Source organism: Scyliorhinus canicula, chromosome 8, assembly GCF_902713615.1.
Source record: "Scyliorhinus canicula chromosome 8, sScyCan1.1, whole genome shotgun sequence".
Lineage (NCBI taxonomy): Eukaryota > Metazoa > Chordata > Chondrichthyes > Carcharhiniformes > Scyliorhinidae > Scyliorhinus > Scyliorhinus canicula.
The window spans coordinates 83352889-83370476 of record NC_052153.1 but is presented as its reverse complement, the minus strand read 5'-3'; the positions used below and the strand labels follow the sequence as shown (position 1 = coordinate 83370476).

The following is a 17588-nucleotide window of genomic DNA, read 5'->3' as shown; positions in this document are numbered from 1 at the left end:
AAGAAGATGTTCATGGGGGGTTGCATTAGTCGCAGTGCAAAGTAGCGATCGGATGGAGTGAAGGGCATTGGGGAGGACATCCTGCCAGCTGGACGGCCTTCCAGACCGTCCCATTCTTCCACTCCACCTGCCCATTTCCCTGTGGGTTGTAGCTGGTCGTCCTGCTCAAAGCGATGCCCTTGCTGAGCAGGTACTGACGCAGCTCATCACTCATAAAGGAGGATCCCCGGTCACGTGGATGTGGGCGGGGAAATCGAACAGGGCGAAGATGGTGTTGAGTGCTTTGATGACTGTGGCAGACGTCATATCAGAGCATGGGACGGCGAAGGGGAATCTGGAGTATTCGTCGACCACGTTAAAGAAGTATGTATTTCGGTTGGTGGAGGGGAGGGGCCCTTTGAAATCCACGCTGAGGCGTTCAAAGGGGCGGGAGGCCTTCACTAGATGCGCGCGGTCTGGCCGGTAGAAGTGCGGTTTGAACTCCGTGCAGACCTGGCAGTCTCTGGTGATAGCCCTGACCTCCTCAATGGAGTAGGGCAGATTGCGGGCCTTCATGAAGTGAAAGAACCCGGTGACCCCTGGGTGACAGAGAGCATCGTGTAGGGTCCGGAGTCAGTCCACTCCAATTGTGCGCTGGCACATGTACCTTGGGATTGGGCATCGGGGGGCTCGTTGAGCTTACCGGGGCGATACAGAATCTCATAATTGTAGGTGGAAAGCTCGATCCTCCACCTCAAGATTTTATCATTTTTGATCTTGCCCCGCTGTGTGTTATTGAACATGAAGGCAACCGACTGTTGGTCAGTGAGGAGTGTGAATCTCCTGCCGGCCAGGTAATGCCTCCAATGTCGCACAGCTTCTACGATGGCTTGGGCCTCCTTCTCGATGGAGGAGTGCCGAATTTCGGAGGCATGGAGGGTGCGTGAAAAGAATGTCACGGGCCTGCCTGCCTGGTTGAGGGTGGCGGCCAGAGCGACGTCTGATGCATCGCTCTCGACTTGGAAGGGGAGGGTCTCATCGACCACATGCATCGCGGCCTTGGCGATGTCGGCCTTGATACGGTCGAAGGCCTGGTGAGCCTCGGCCATCAGGGGGAAAGCGGTGGACTGCAAGAGTGGGCGGGCCTTGTCCGCATAGTTAGGGACCCACTGGGCGTAGCATGAGAAGAACCCCAGGCATCGTTTGAGGGCCTTGGGGCAGTGGGGGAGGGGGAGTTCCATGAGGGGGCGCATGCGATCGGGGTCGGGCCCTAGAACTCCATTTTGCACCACATAGCCGAGGATGGCTAAGCGGTTGCTGCTGAACACGCACTTCTCCTTGTTGTACATAAGGTTGAGGAGTTTGGCGGTGTTAGAAATTTGGAAAGGTTAGCAAAGGTCTTGGTCGCAGTTGTTGACGTTATCCAGGTACGGGAAGGTGATTAGGAGTTCGGAATGTTCAATGGCCGAAACGGCCTGGGAATCACAGTCCCTCGCCAGGGCACGCCAGAAATCTTCCACAGGGAAGTTGATGCAGCATGGCCAGGAGGTGCCTTGCGTAGAGGTTGTTGGTCTGCTGAGTGTAGTTCTCTTTCAGAAGCACCATGGCCTCAGCGCATGTGGGCGCGTCCTGGATGAGGGGAAAGATATCGGCGCTTAGCCGTGTATACAGGATCTGGAGTATCTGCCTCTGCGGGTGGTTCTGTCACAGATTAGATGTCGGCTTCAAAGCAAGCTAACCAGTGGGCGAAGGCTGACTTGGCGTTGTCTGCTTGAGCGTTCAGCTGCAGGCGATCTGGCTTGATGCGGAGGTACATCGTTGTAAAATCTCTGCTTAATAAATTGATGCACTATCAATTACGACGAGACGAGAGTAGAGAGTAATCGAGGCTTTATGAAGCAGAGATGTGTAGCCTCCTACAGCTGCTGCTGAAATGGCTGCAGCTCGGTGAGCACACACATTCATACTCCGTCTACTGGGCGGAGCCAGCAGGCAGGGATTTACCCCCGTACCTGTAGTACAGGAGCCTTACCGTATTACATCTCGTATGTGATACATACAACAGTGGTGACTACCACAGTATCACAGTTTCGGTGGAAACATCAACATCAGAACATTCAGTGGAATTTGAGAGTTCCAGTGGTTTCTTTATTCTGTGTTTTTAATAGAAAACAGAACTGTAGAAACAATACCAACTGCAGAACTGAGAAATAACATAAAACTTAAAAACTCTGCACATTTCACTCCACAAACCTGATATCATTAGCTCTCATTACCAACTTGCACATTAGGCCAGTGGTGGACATCAGAAAATCAAGGTTCATTTCTACCCTATTGTTTGGCACATGGGCAGCCTCAGAAACAAACATGGCTCCCAGCTGAAGCCCTCCCATCAGTTCCTGCTGTTATCTCCGTGTTCTGTGACAATACATTTACACTGTATATGTTAATGTTAAGCAATTTCTGAAAAGAATAGTTTATGCTTATAATGCCATTGTTTGCCATATTTCTAAAGAAAAACATTTTTACCATAAAACTATTTCTTACAAACATAACTTCATGTTTTTCAATCTATGTCGTTTGGAGTTAAATTGAGCCAGTGACTAAGCCAAAAGAAAAAGCAAGTTACAAAGCCTTCTAATAGGATATTTGAGGCTAATTAGTAATCTTGGGTTATTTCTTGTTCAACAGCTACATTGCAAATCAACCCAACCTGTCAGGCATCAATGAACGTGACATGGAACCATACACCGGACTGAGAAATCTGTGAGTATTTCCAATGGATTAAACCATTTTATTGCCTGGACATATGAAAGATATTCATGACGTGAAGAATTAATTCATTGAAATCTTCTTTGCTTTCCAGAACTTTGGTTAATTGTGGATTGACATATATTTCACGACAAGGATTCCTTAATAACCCTCGACTTCAGTACATGTGAGTCACAATAGTTTTCTTTTCCTTGAGATTTTTTGAATTCCCCGTATGCTCTATGAGGACATTGACTCTTCAGTTCCAAGACCACCAGTTACCCCAAAGCACCACCCTAAGTGGCATTTATTCATGACTGTGACAAGATATTTCATTGATGGTCATTATCTAATTTTTGCCTGATGTCCACACTTTGGTACTTTCAGCAGACATTAGTAAGCATCAGGGAGCCAATATATGGGGCAGTTTTTCATAAGGGGTTCTCCAGATTCTCTACCCTTACACTGGCACTGCCATTGATCAACTGTCAAAGTTATGACAAAAGATCGGGAAAACCCCTTAGGAAATAAGTGGCACTGATTTTCTAATCTCTTTTGTGAGAGTAGTTCGTGCATTTGAACCCTCAGGTTCCCTTTCGTCAAATGAGCCGAAATTCTCTGGCCGTTGGGATTGTTTTTTTCCTGCTGGCAGTGCACCCACGCCCATGGATTTCCAACGGCGTGGGGTGGCTTCAATGAGAAAGACCATTTAAAGCATAACCAATGTACATTGGATGTTGTGTGGTTTACAGCACCAATCTGGCAGGTTGTAATGGCCCATATTTTGTGGTGACGTTAGTTTATTAACTAACATTTGCACAAATATTTTCTATTGGCTTTTACACTGGAACTTGTGGTAATCAAAAATCTAACTTGGTACCCTCTGCAGAGGATTTGAAATCTGTTTGCATAAGTACATCAGTTTGGGTCTGGGGTGGGGTGGGGTGGGGGGATACATTGAGAGGTGAAAAGTGGACAGGCTCCAGAATCAACATATTTCAGTTTTCAGCAGCAGGCCTAAGAAGAATATATTGAAGAAGTACAATTCCCCTTTGGGGATCTAGGCCACAGTTCTAACCTGAATGCCCTGATGGGTTCCAGTTCTACTCCCTGGTTTAACCAAACAAACCTAGGCTGAGCAAATACTGCATCCCATTGAGGATCAGGAGAGTGGGTGCTCCTGGCACAGAGAGTCCCTGTACCTGTTTCTTCCAACACCAATGGCCATGTTTGTGAAAGGGCATGGCTTTGCCCCAATTGCCCACACAGATGGCAGTCCATATCCGAATCTGCACCTATTTTTCATATCTTTCAGAAGACTCCTGCTGAAGTTATAGTTGGAATGTGTTGAAAGGTCTCTGTAATTTCAGGATAATTGTGTATCACATAGCTCTCACTGCTTATTGTATGTATAATTAAATTTCCAAAGGATTTACTAATACTCCTTGGCACAGGCAACACTCTATGTAATCTTCTTCTTGTTCTTTCTCTGAGGCCAAGATGACCCATATTTATCATTGGGGTGTGCGGTAGAGTTCCAATGGATACATAGGTGACTACAGTAGTCAATACCGCAATACCGCGGTCCGCGATATACGGCGGGGGTGCTTATGGACCCCAACTTTTTTTACTCTTTTTGAAACAACACCTTTTTAAGCCGGTGAACTTGTTTGTCATTCCGATTAGCCGCGATGATTAGCCCGATTAGCTGCGATAAATAGCCGCGATGATTTGTAATTAAAGTGTATAAATACAAAATGCCTAAGCGCAAGTCTTACACAGTAAAGGAAAAGATAAATTTGATAGACCGTATTAGAAACGGCGAAACAAAGGCAAAATTATCCAGAGAGACTGGTGTGCCAGAGTCAACCCTCCGTGGGTGGGAGAAAGATGAGGACAGTTTGAGAACTTATGTTGAGACAGTTTCTGAGAGTGAAGGGCTTGCCAGGAAAAAGGCAAGGACCGCTAGTGACATTAACTTGGAGAAGGCTGTGTTCGCCTGGTTTGTCCAGGAACAGTCTGGTGGCACCCCCCTATCTGGACCTATCATCAGGACTCAGGCTGAGAAGTTCCATTACCAGCTCCACCCAGAGGACACCAATTTCGTAGCCAGCAAGGGTTGGCTCCATCGGTTCCAGAAAAGACATGGGATAGGTGCAGTAACCATCAGTGGTGAACAGAGATCCGCCGACTCAGCAGTAGCAGAAACCTTTCCGGATGAGGAAGGGGATGTGCCAGAAGAAACTCACAGACTTTTACATGTGATTTAAATGATTTTTAAAAATATGCTTGTAAGTGCTATTTTATGTATTATTGTATATATTTTTGAGTGGTATTTTTTAATAAATTTAAAACTTGAAAGAACTTTGATGTTTTTTTATTTAAAACGCCCTTCCATTCTTACATTGTAAGGCTATTACATCCACAATACCTGAAACTACCCTGGTAGGTTCACTTGTAATTATTCTTCCCCGCAGCAGAACATTATCTGGCCATGTGTTGCTCTTTCAAAATTTTCGTAGGCTATCCGCGGCTCGGATGCAACGCGGGTGGCTGTCTTGGACCCCAACACCCGCGGTATAACGGGGGACTACTGTACTAAGACTGATCAGCAGTCAACTGAGTTTTGGTTGAGTTGCTGGATTGGGATTTCTTCTCCTGTAATTTTGTTCTGCCTCTGATATGCACATGCTTTGAAGGAGGCTTCCTTTTTATTTTAGTTTTTTCTGCCAGGTGCAGTGTTCCTGGTGAAGCTTCACCCAGAACTCAAAGTCGATATCAAAACTCCTAACTGAAGCCTTCAGAGTGTCCTTGTACACTTCATAGAACATAGAACATAGAACGATACAGCGCAGTACAGGCCCTTCGGCCCTCGATGTTGCACCGACATGGAAAAAATCTAAAGGCCATCTAACCTACACTATGCCCTTATCATCCATATGCTTATCCAATAAATTTTTAAATGCCCTCAATGTTGGCGAGTTCACTACTGTTGCAGGTAGGGCATTCCACGGCCTCACCACTCTTTGCGTAAAAAACCCACCTCTGACCTCTGTCCTATATCTATTACCCCTCAATTTAAGGCTATGTCCCCTCGTGCTAGCCACCTCCATCCGCGGGAGAAGGCTCTCGCTGTCCACCCTATCTAACCCTCTGATAACCATGAGAGTGCATCCCAATCTTCAAAGAAGATTTGCTTTTGTAGTCATCCTGACTACATGACCAGCCCAGCACAGCTGCGATTGTCTGAATTTGATGTGGAAGCTTAGCCTGCCAGCTCAGGTGAGCACCTCAATGTCAGTTACTTTGTTCCGCCATCTGATTTTCAAAGAATTCTGAAGGCAGCTGAAGTGAAAGTGGCTGAGTTTCTTGGTGATGATGCTGGCACACTGACATGCATAAATCAGAGATGCAGGACACAGTACTATTACACAATAGACCTGCAGTTTGGTAGGAAGACTTTTCCCTCTTCATTCACAGACTGGTGTTTGAAGTCTGTTGAATGCTACACTTGGTTCGGCAATTCTTGCATGTGCCTCATTGTCAATATAGACAACTCGAGAAAGTGTGCTGCTGAGATAAGTGAACTTATCTACTGCTGATGGGTTCTGGTCATGGATTAAAATGTTGAGCTCAGATAGCTGAAGATGTCACATGCATTGGAAAACAAGTTCATGCTACATTGTACGTCCAGCTCTGACTCAGCAGCTGGGGCACAATCATTCACAAACAAGGTATGTCCTTGGAGGCCTTGGTCTTTGCCAGGAATAATCTCAGGTTGAGCAGCTTCCATGTTGCTTTTGATGTCAGGCTGACCATCATGGAAGGTATCAGAGAGAATCACAGGTCCAAACGTGCTGAAAAGGGTTGGCACAAGCACCAACCAATGTTTAGCTCCATTATTGACTGGAAAAGGGTCAGGAGACTCTGCAACATCCAGGACACAGTCAAGTGTACTGCCATGGAACTGTCAAACAGTTGTTTTCAATTTCTGATGCTGACTGTGTCAAAAGCCTTGGTCAAGTCAACATTTTGGTCCATGTTCACATTTCTTCTGGAGCTGACGAACGGCAAACACCATGTCAGTGGTGTCTGAGCTTTTCTGAAACTTCACAGACTCTGGTAGCTGATCCTGTTTGAGATGTTGCACTCAACATTCAGAGAAGGATATTGGTGAAGGCTTTACCAACCGTGGAGAGAAATGAGATTCCTCAATGATTATTGTCAGGTTGGTGAACTCCCTTCTGTTTGTACAGGGAGACAATGAAGACATATCTATATTCTTGCAGTATGATTACTTATTACCACACAGACTGAAAGAGTTCAGTGTGCTTCTTGCCCTGTAAACCTCAGCTGGGATAGCATCAGTTCCTGGCGTTTTGCTGCTGCAGAAGATCGATTGCCTTTGTGAGAGGTTATTGAGGGAGCAGGTGATGGAAACCAGTGGCAGCCTGTTTATTGCTTCTTTATTATTGGATGAAGGCTGATTGAGAAGTGGTTAAATGTTTCTTGAATTTGTTTTTTTTCTGTGAACAGTGTTGATCCATTGGCACTGAAGATGGCAATGAACCAACAGACTGGGACTTGTAGACAGATTTCGAGCATCATAGAATCTCTTCCAGTCTTTGTGGCCTGCATGTGACTGAAGTTTATCTGCTTTCTGATTCAAACAAGTGTCTTGCATCTCTCCGTGCTGGCAATGGACAGTCCTGTGGATGTTTTGGTGGCTATCTTGCTTGAATAAACCTTGTAGAGGTGATGATCCTCATTCAGTAGTTTCTGGATTACCTCATTGTTTTCATTGAACCGATCTTCATGCTCGTCGAACTCCAGGCACTTCACAATATGGCTGTGACCCATGTTCAAGATCATTTGTTCGAAGATTTGTCTCATTTGCCTAGTCCACCAGTATCAGTCTTTAAATTTAGGGTAGACAAATCATAAGTAGCTGAGGGTAGGAGATCTTATGGCTACCGTCACCTAGTTTTGCCCGCCTATTTGAGTCGTTTACTGGGGTGTGGCTGCCATTGCATGCTAACAACTACTTGGTACCACAGATAAGAGTTGGCTGTAGCTGGGATGAGCCACTCCAAAGAGCACAATGATCCCACCCGTGAGGTGCTACCCCTCCCTTTCACCCTTCCATGTAATACCTATCAAACAGTTGCACAATGCATGTGACACTCCTCTGATATGATACACTGTGGAACCTATCAGTCTCATAGCTTGCACTGGCCATGATGCGGCCCTCCTTACCTCCCTGGGAACATATTTCAGCTGCTCCAATGTGTAAAAGAGGTGATGGATGAGAATGCTAGTATTACGAGTCTCCTTAAAGCTTTAAAACGGCAGCTGAAACAGTGTTCATTCTTGTGGGGTGAATCTCACTGGACATTATCACAGCTTAGAATACATCTGAGTGTGATACCAGTAAACATAACCACAATTCCCCTTTCACCAACAGTCCCATATCTTGTGTGATAGCAGCCCGCACTTCCACCACATCACACAGCCATTGGGTGCTCCTGCTTGTGCTGCAATGGAAGCTGCAACATCAGCAGCCAGATGTTGCATCATCATTTCATCCAGACTTTAGCAAGTGGAATTGGTAACCACTTACATGCTGGAAAAGATGGTCTCCAAATTCTGTGCAAAACCCTGTCTCAAGTTTGAACTGGGATCCTGCATGTGCTTGACATTGACTACAGGCTTTCTGGGAAGCTTTTCAATGTACCAAGAATTTAGTTGTGCATACCTGTCAACATTCTTCAGGACATTGAACTGATCATCTGGGCCCTATGCAGTGGAACTCATGTGCAACCTTGTCCTCTATCAAGCTGGCACCCACACTATTCTTGCTCCTATCCTAACTATAGCCCATTTGTGCTTGATTTTTCATCACATCCAAACACTGCCTCTGACTTATCCTCCAGTATATGTGCAATGTCGGTATCTGAGCAGATGGCTGCTAGAGTGAAATCAAGTGATGGTGTTATGTTTTCACCTTCACTGTTTTCTTGTTGCTCCTCCAGTGCCTGGTCAGGTTGTCCAGGTTTCCATTGCTTCCAATCGGTCAGTGACAGGACTGATACCATATATCTTGATGCCTAATTCTGTGGATATAGAACATCTATCTTCCATTCCACATGCTTCACCTAGGCCTCCAATGCAGTGTCAGAAAAGTTTGGAGCTTGCTCTCTCATGCTTGTTGTGCCATTCTCACTCTTTGCCTGGTCAGACCCCCAGCACAATGCTCCTCCCATTTAAGGGGTTCAGGTTAGTTTTAAGTCAGCCTCACCACTCACAATATTAATCCCCTGCTGATGTGTTGTGCCAGCTAACAGCTCAGTTAGCGCTGGCTGGATGTATATTTCATTCAAATAAGCAGGAATGATAAAGTGGGCATGATGCCTGCATTGCAATCAATGAGTGCAGGTGTCACAAGCCCCTCACCTGTTTTCATGTGCTAACAATTTACCCCCTATATACTATTGGTTAAGGTGAAGTAGGTCTGAAATAGTTCATGTGAATCATTAACGCAATGATAGATTTGTTGGGCTAAATGATGAGACCCTATGCTGTAAAATGTTTTGCAATTCACCCTAGCACACTGGGTTTGGTGCAATGCCTTTGAAACCATGACATATTGCGATTAGATGCTTCTGTGGAAGCATCTAATATAATAATAATCGCTTACTGTCACAATTATGGCTAATCAGGAATTTGCATATCTTACTGGTGCCATCAGGGGTCTGCTGTCTTTTATTTTGGCAGAGAAACCTCTACACATACCAACCATCTGCCAATGGGTCTGGTCACTTCTGTTTTCAGAAGCTTCCTGCTTGGAGGGAACAGAGCACCTCTGATATAATCTGACCTGCCAGACATTCCCTTGTTTGGCCTTCTTTTTCACGAGATGCAGTGTGTTGGATCCGCAGTTGGCAGAATACATAGATGAAAATAGAAATTACAGAACAAGATTTATTTTGAAACAATTAAAATATTCCTCCACTCCACTAAGGGTCTCCTTCCCCGACTTGCAGGTTCTCTGTCTCGCCAGCGAGCCAATGGGGGTTTCCATTGTGGTCAGCCTCATGCCATCGGGAAATTCCTCAGGCTGTCAGCGCAACGGAGAATCCTGACATCACAGCATATACTTGCCCAGAAATGATTGCTACCGTTATTACTGGATTTACTTTGAAAATTACATGGGCCATTCTTCTGACTGTTATTTTAAGGGAACTGTCTAAAAGGATGGCAGGGGCAGAAACCCTCATAACATTTCAAAAATACTTGGACATGCAAATGAACTGCTATTACCTACAAGGCCTTGGATCAGGAGCTGGAGAGTGGGTTCAGGTTTTATGTCTCTTTATTGGCCAAGCAGACATAATGGGCTAAATAGCCGCTTTCCATGCTGGAAATTCCTATGATTCTAACATTCTTTGTTACATTACTTATTTCAAAAAATAAATAGACTTGCGTTAAAACAGTGGACAGAAATATAAGTATGAGTTTACTGCGGTCAAAATAACCATGTTCAGCATGTTTATGTATTATAACTAACTCTTACATGGTCTAGTTTTATTTCTATTCCAGAAACCTTGCCAATAACAGGTTTTCAAGCTTGTCCTGGAAACCCTTTCGGTACTTGGAACTGACCCATTTGTAAGTAGCATTTAATAAACATTTACAATATAATGAATGCAAAGGTTTCAAATGTACCACTGTCTTATTTCGGTTCTTCATACGTTAACAGCATGGAATTATTTACAGAAATGGAAGAGATGTATATTTACTGTTTTAATCACAATAGCCTAGAAATTATGCAATGAGGTATTGCCATAAGGAAAATTAACATATTGATTTGAAATTACTTTTGACCAATATTCTGATGAGAGCATTGATCTGATTTGAACAATGGAACATAGGCAATTGAACATGTCTAGGTTCAGGGTGCAATCTCATTAGGTACTCAGTGACGTGAGGAGGCCGTTGAATCTCACAGGAGAACTCTTCAGACACTCGCGACACTCGAAACACCTCGCGAGATTTAACGAGATCTCACGAGATATCGCGATCTGGATCTCGTCCAGTGAGGGCGAGATCCAGATTAACATATTTGAACGAGACATTGGGCTCATTTAAATATGTCTGCGCCGTATTCTCCTGGGCCCTGCCTGGGAGACCTCGCTATGTTGCCGTTTAGTAAGCACTGGTTTCTACAAACGTAGACCAGACGTAACAGCATCTGGAGGGTCTCCCAGGCCATTAGAGACCCCGTGTGATCGGGCTCTGGGCAAAGTGGTACCCTGCCACTCCTGTTGGCACCCGGCGTACCTTGGCACTGCCACTCTAGCACCATGTCAGTGGCTTCCTGGTGCCCAGGAGGTATTGCCAGGGTGTCAGGGTGACAGTGCCAAGGTTACCAATGCCAGGGATGGGGCCAGGGGGTAACCTTGCCCTGAAGACATCAAGGACCAGCTAAGAGATATGTTGGGGCAGTGGGGGGTTCGATAGGCTATGGTGGGGTGGCTGAGGGGGATCAAAAGATTGGAGCGGCATTTAAGTACAGCACCCTGATCGACGAATACTCTTCCGGCACTGGCGAGCTGAGCTCACATCAGTGCAGGAAATGAGATAAGTGCGGCCTCAATGAGGCATTCCTCTCCGAGACCAAAGAAAACAGCAATAACTGTTCAATAACAGTGTTGATCTTGGCGCTGCAGGCACCGTGAATCACCCCACTAAACGCGCCCAAAACGGGACTCTGTTTTTGTTCTATTAAATCGCCACCTAGGCTTATACATAAGATGTCGGCTATATAATCAAACTTTTTATTGATTAATTATGTTCTACGAAGTGGTAGATTTCTGTGTTTTAATCTGAAATGTCAGCTTTGGAGACCTGTATTTCTCTGGTCAAATTATCACAGAAATCAGAATTACCCTTGAGAGTAAGCGTTAAATAATGTTGTGGATATTATGAGTAGAACAACACCTCATTAATCCAGGTTTCCCTATTTAATGGAAACATAATTTTACCATTGCCCCACAGAGAGTATCGAAGTAAACTGGTCAGCAATGATAGACTGCTGATTTTAGATTCTTTAATGTATTCTTAAATGTTCTTGTAATTACTTAATTTATCTTGTATGGGACGTAATTGCCAATTTTACACATATGACAATACACATTTAAAATAACCAGTTTTGAAAGATAAGCCATTAATTTATAGAAATTATTTTGTGATTAGAAATATTTGGTGAAGATTTTAATTTTAAGCTGAAAGCTGGGACAAAATTAAATCAAAATAAAGTTTAAAAAAGACTTCAAGAGGTTTTTTGATTTTGACATCACAATATTGTGTTAGAAAGCTGCAAATAATAAAAGGAAGCCCATTTGATTTAATGCATTTTTAATACTTATCTTCGATTACTTTGTTGCAGAGATCAGGGCCGGGATTCTCCCTTCTTGGGACTAAGTCCCTACACTGACAGGAGAACCGGCGCCAACCACTCCGGTGTCAAAAGCCCCCGAAAGTGCGAAATTCTCCGCACTTTCGGGGGCTAGCTGGACGGCGGAGGGCTTGGCACCTCTCCAGCCGGTGGCGAAGGGATGGCATGAGTTCGCCATGCGCTGAAGGGCCGGCGTGATCTCGCGCATGCACAGAACCGCCGGTGTGGTTCTGCGCATGTGCAGACCGGCATGCGTATTTTGGCGCATGCGCGTCGGCACCAACAGGGCTCTGCCATGGCCGGCGCGGAAGGAAGAAGTACCCGCACGGAGCAGGCCTGCCCACAGATTGGTGGGCCCCGATCACGGGCCAGGCACTATGGGCCCCCCCCCGGGGTTCAATATCCCCACACCCCCCTGAGGACCGCCCCAGCCTACTTATCTGCCAGGTCCCGCCGGTACATGAGTTGAGTGATTCACGCCGGTGGGAATGGCCAAAAATGGACGGCCGCTCGGCCCATCGGGGTCCGGAGAATTTCCGGGGGGGGGGGCGGTGCCAACGGCCACCGACCGTCGTGGCGTGAATCCCGCCCCCATCCGAAAAACAATGCCGGAGAATGCGGCAGCCAGCGTCAGGGCGATGGGGCAGGATTCGTTCCGCCACCCCAGGGATTCTCCGACCTGGCAGGGGTCAGAAAATCACGCCCCAGAGCTAGATCCCCGGCTGTGATGCAACATCAACATTATTCTCATTATAGATATATTTTACAAAATTATTTATGAATGTGTATTATTCCTTGTGTCTGAATAAAGCTCGTAGTCTTACAGTTGAAGTAAATGCTTTATTTTGAGATTGTTCTCTCTCCAGCATTTATACTATGTTACATCCAAGCTGCCTGTCTGTGTCCTGCTCACCAGCTGCCGTCCCCCTGAAAAGAGAGTACTTCCTGTTTGTCTATGTATATATATACATCTCTGGTGCTCCCTCTAGTGGTCACTTACTTGTAGTGTATTTACCTTAACCCCTTGTGTATATACAGTGAAGCATATCTCTACATCCCCTCTTTTTTCTTTTTACATATTTTCTGTACTTTGTTGAAGAAAATTGTACAACACAGGTAGATAAATGATTATATGTACAAGTTGTGATGATATTGATGATTCTACAAAGCCAATTAATATTCATCAGTCCAATATTAGTTTTAAAAATTATGAGTCCAAACTTTATGAATTTGTATGATTGAGTTGCTTTCTTCTTCTGGTGTTGAAGTGGTGATGTTGATGTTGTCATTTTTTTTGTGAACGTCGTCAGTGTTCTTGTGTTTAACAAGTCATCATGAGGTGTTCGAATGGTCGAATCACTTTGTTGTCTGATTTAGACTTTTTTACTCTGCTTGTGGTAGCGATTCTGTATGTCATCTTTGTTGTCTGACCTGGACTTTTTTCTGTGTTTGCGGTATTGATTCTGTATGTCATCTGCCTTGAAAGCTGGTTTGCTTGTTTGTAGTGGAGCAAATGTGAATTTGTGAGATTCATTGTCATGCCATGGTATGTTTGTACTCTTGCCATTATTTTGAGATGTACTGATACATTGTCCTTCATGTGCAGAGTTGTACCGTGTCATACAAGTTGTTGTTTCATTGTTGTTTTTGTTGTTTCTGTCTTTGTTGTTTCCGTTGTTATTCTTGTTGTTTTTGTCATGCTTGTTGTTGCTGTTGTTGCCTTTGTTATGCTTCTTGTTGTTGTTTTTGTTGTTCTTGTAGTTTATGTTGTCGTGCGTGTAGTTTTTGTTGTTGTGCTTGTTGTGCTTCTTGTTGTTTTTGTTGTTGCTGTTCTTGTTTCTGTTGTGCTTCTTGTGGTTTTTGTTGTTCTTGTTGCACTCAATGACTGTTCCGTATGGATAATTTGAGTCATTCTCAAAGTTATTTGTGTCAGTGTCCTTTGTGGTATAGAACATAGAACATAGAACAGTACAGCACAGAACAGGCCCTTCGGCCCTCGATGTTGTGCCGAGCCATGATCACCCTACTCAAACCCACGTATCCACCCTATACCCGTAACCCAGTAACCCCCCCCCCCCTTAACCTTACTTTTTTTAGGACACTACGGGCAATTTAGCATGGCCAATCCACCTAACCCGCACATCTTTGGACTGTGGGAGGAAACCGAAGCACCCGGAGGAAACCCACGCACACACGGGGAGGACATGCAGACTCCGCACAGACAGTGACCCAGCCGGGAATCGAACCTGGGACCCTGGAGCTGTGAAGCATTTATGCTAACCACCATGCTACCATGCTGCCCATAATGATGTTTCCTTGAGCATTTCTTCTTGAGGATTTTGAGAATTATCTGATATTGCATTGATCTTGGTGACATCACTCCTTTGTGGTTGATGTGATTCCTCTTTGATTCCTTGGTGCTCCTCTTCTGAAGTCATTCTGGTTCACTTAAATCATCATTGATTTCTTGGTGCTCCTCTTTTGGAGTAATTTCTGGTTAATTTGAATCATTTTTGGTTTCTTGGTGCTCCTCTTCTGGAGTCAAAATCTTCAAGATTTCATTTTCCTGTGGGTAGTTAAGAGTAGATGAGGTTTTAATTGACGTGGACTCACTGGACTCAAGAGTAGTGTCACTTTGATTGTTGAGTGCTTCTGTACATACGAGCTGGGATCTGTCAGTCTCACTGTGATCTTGCACATCTTGTATGAGAATTGTGATTTCTTTGTCACTTGTCTCACATACAGTGGGTAGACATCCAGTGTCTTCGTGTTGGTTAAATGAACTGGGTATACTTTCCTAGTCTTCTTCTGGTGGCTCAAATAAGCTGGGTCGACTTTCATAGTCTTTGTTGTTCACGTGAGCTTGGTAGACTTTCATAGTCTGCTGCTGGTTGCTCAGATAAGGTTGATAGACCTTCATGGTCTTGTTCATGCATGGACTTCGCTATGGAGTCTTGAGTTGCTTCCATTTTGGAGTCGGTCAACGAGCTCTCTGTGGAGGCTTGCATCGCTCTCTCTGTGGAGTCTTTCATCGTTCTCTGTGAGGAGCCGTGCAGTGTTCTCTCTGTGGAATCCATCTGTGCTCCTCAACGGAGTCATTCAGTACTCGCTGTGTGGCATCATTTTCTTCTTGGGTATTTGACAGATTGCTGTCATCCAATGTATCAACGATCTGTCATTGCATCATGGTATTGGATTCATGTACCATGAGTAAAGTCGTGTTGAGCTTTTCAACCGCGGCGCTGATGCTTTTATGATCATCATATATGAATAACTCAGCCATGTCTGAGTACTATTCTTCTATAAACAAATCATCTTTTGTTTCGAATTTGTCATTATGCTCTTCACTTTGGGTGGTGCAAACTGCTTGTTCCAGTGTGCTGCGGAGGTTATTTTCAACTGCTGGTAGAAGTTCAGGCATTGTTCTGTCTTTCAAGGCAAAAAAATTGTCTTTTGTAGCTTTAAAACTCTTTTTTAAAATTTTCGGGCATTTCCCCTTTAAGTGGGCGTGGTCCAGCACCTCTGACATCATGGTGCTCCTGATGCAAAGCACAGGAGTCGATTGCGCATGCACAAATTGATTTTCCTTTACTGTGCGCTTTTTCGTAAATTGTGCATGCGGGCAGTTTAAAATGTGCTCAGACGCCATTTTAACTTCTTCAGACCCGTGGAAAAGTACTTTTTTACAGTTATTTTCTTGTTAAAAACTTAAAGTTGCTTTTTTCTTGCGATCTGCACTTGTCAATCGCAATTTCCAGCGTTAAACCTTTCTGTTCTGATGATTGTTTGAGTTTTGGAACACTCATTCCCTGTGCAATTTGGTCTCTGAGCTTTGAATGTCTTAAAGCAGCATTGTTACTTGTGTTAGTAATCTTAAAAATTTCCCCCCCCTACACACCCCCCCCCCCCCCCCCCACCCTCCAGCAGCAACCCCTTGTAACCTAATCCCTGCCATATACTGGCTGTATACACACCTCGCTCCCGTTGCTAGCTCAAAACAGCTAACCTGGTGGCTCTCAACTCCGGCGCCACCATGTTTCCCACCTATTGTCCCCCTGCTCCCCCCCCCCCCCCCCCCCCCCCGCCCATCAACACCACCTCCCTAGAACAGCCCTGTTCGAGCAATCGCTCTGGACCGAAACAGAGAGAAAACAAACAAAGAACAAAGCTCGCCCCCACAATAGTGCAATTCAAACTGTGTAATGAGTTGGGCGCTACCACCCACCCCCTCCCAACATTCCCAGAAAAAAAAGCAAAAAGAACCCGAACAGCCCCCCAGCACACAACAACTTAAACTTTAACTATAACTTTGGCTTTAACTTTAAAACTTTCAAACAGGCAAACACAAACACAAGAACACCCCCAATTTTAAGTAAAAGAGCATGCCGAACGACATCGCTAACATGAAGGGCAATCTGTGAACAACTGCAGACATCCCTTAATACACTCTTAACTTGAGTCCATGGGTCCTCAGTTCGGCACCAGTCCATGCCCCTTAGCGAAGTCCATCGCTTCCTCCGGATCGTGAAAATAATGTTGCTGTTCCCGGTATGTGACCCAAAGCCGCGCCGGGAAAAGTAGCCCGAACTTAACCTTTTTAAACAGAATCTCTTTAATTTGTCTATAGGCTGCCCTCCTTCTGGCCACCTCTTGGCTCAGATCCTGGTAGATGCGCAGGACACTGTTGTTCCATGAGCAGCTCTTCGTGCTCTTGGCCCACTGTAGTACCCGCTCCTTGTCCACGAACCTATGGAACCTGACCACCATCGCCCGCCCCCCCCCCCCCACCCACCCCCCCCCCCCCCCCCCACCCCCCCATGGCTGCCTCGCCTACACTCTGTGTGCCCTGTCCAGCTCCAACGGACGCAGGAAGAAATCATCCCCCACCAGCTTCTGCAGCATGTCTGCCACATATGCCGTGGCATCCACTCCCTCGGCCCCTTCCGGGAGCCCAATGATTCTCAGATTCTGCCGGCGAGACCTGTTTTCCAGGTGCTCCAGCTTGTCCATCAGCCTTGAGTGTTGCTCCTTCAACTTTCTAATTTCCACGTCCGCTACCGTTTGGAAATCCGCCTACTCTTCCACTGTCTTCTCCAGTGCCTGGACCTTCTTATCCTGCACGTTCAGCCTCTGGTCAAGTTGCTCCACCCCTTTCTGGAGCGGTTCCAAATTATCCCGCTTCAGTGCTGCGAAGCTCTCTTTCATGACCTGCAGCATGTTGTCCAGTGCTGCCTGGACCGTCCTTTCCGTGGTCTGTTCATTGGCCATTTTTCCTCCCACTTGAGCTTCCACACCACCTTTGTTCAGCCCCTTCTGCGCCTGTTTTCGCTCCCTTCTGCTCCTTAAGTCCATACAGCTCTGTATGGATTCAGATCTAGAGTGCTATTGTTTTTCACTCCAG

The 17588-nt window shown here is 45.4% G+C and overlaps 1 protein-coding gene across 3 annotated transcripts in view; it reads left to right on the top strand.

Annotated features, from left to right (window-relative positions):
- The window catches only part of ntrk2a (neurotrophic tyrosine kinase, receptor, type 2a), a 309915-nt gene that overhangs the window by 39997 nt on the left and 252330 nt on the right, over positions 1-17588 (top strand). For all 3 annotated transcript variants that reach the window (XM_038804846.1, XM_038804848.1, XM_038804847.1), the window contains exons 2-4: positions 2671-2745; positions 2846-2917; positions 10330-10398. In XM_038804846.1, the coding sequence (XP_038660774.1) occupies positions 2671-2745; positions 2846-2917; positions 10330-10398 (216 nt within the window). The remainder of the gene's footprint in view (positions 1-2670; positions 2746-2845; positions 2918-10329; positions 10399-17588) is intronic.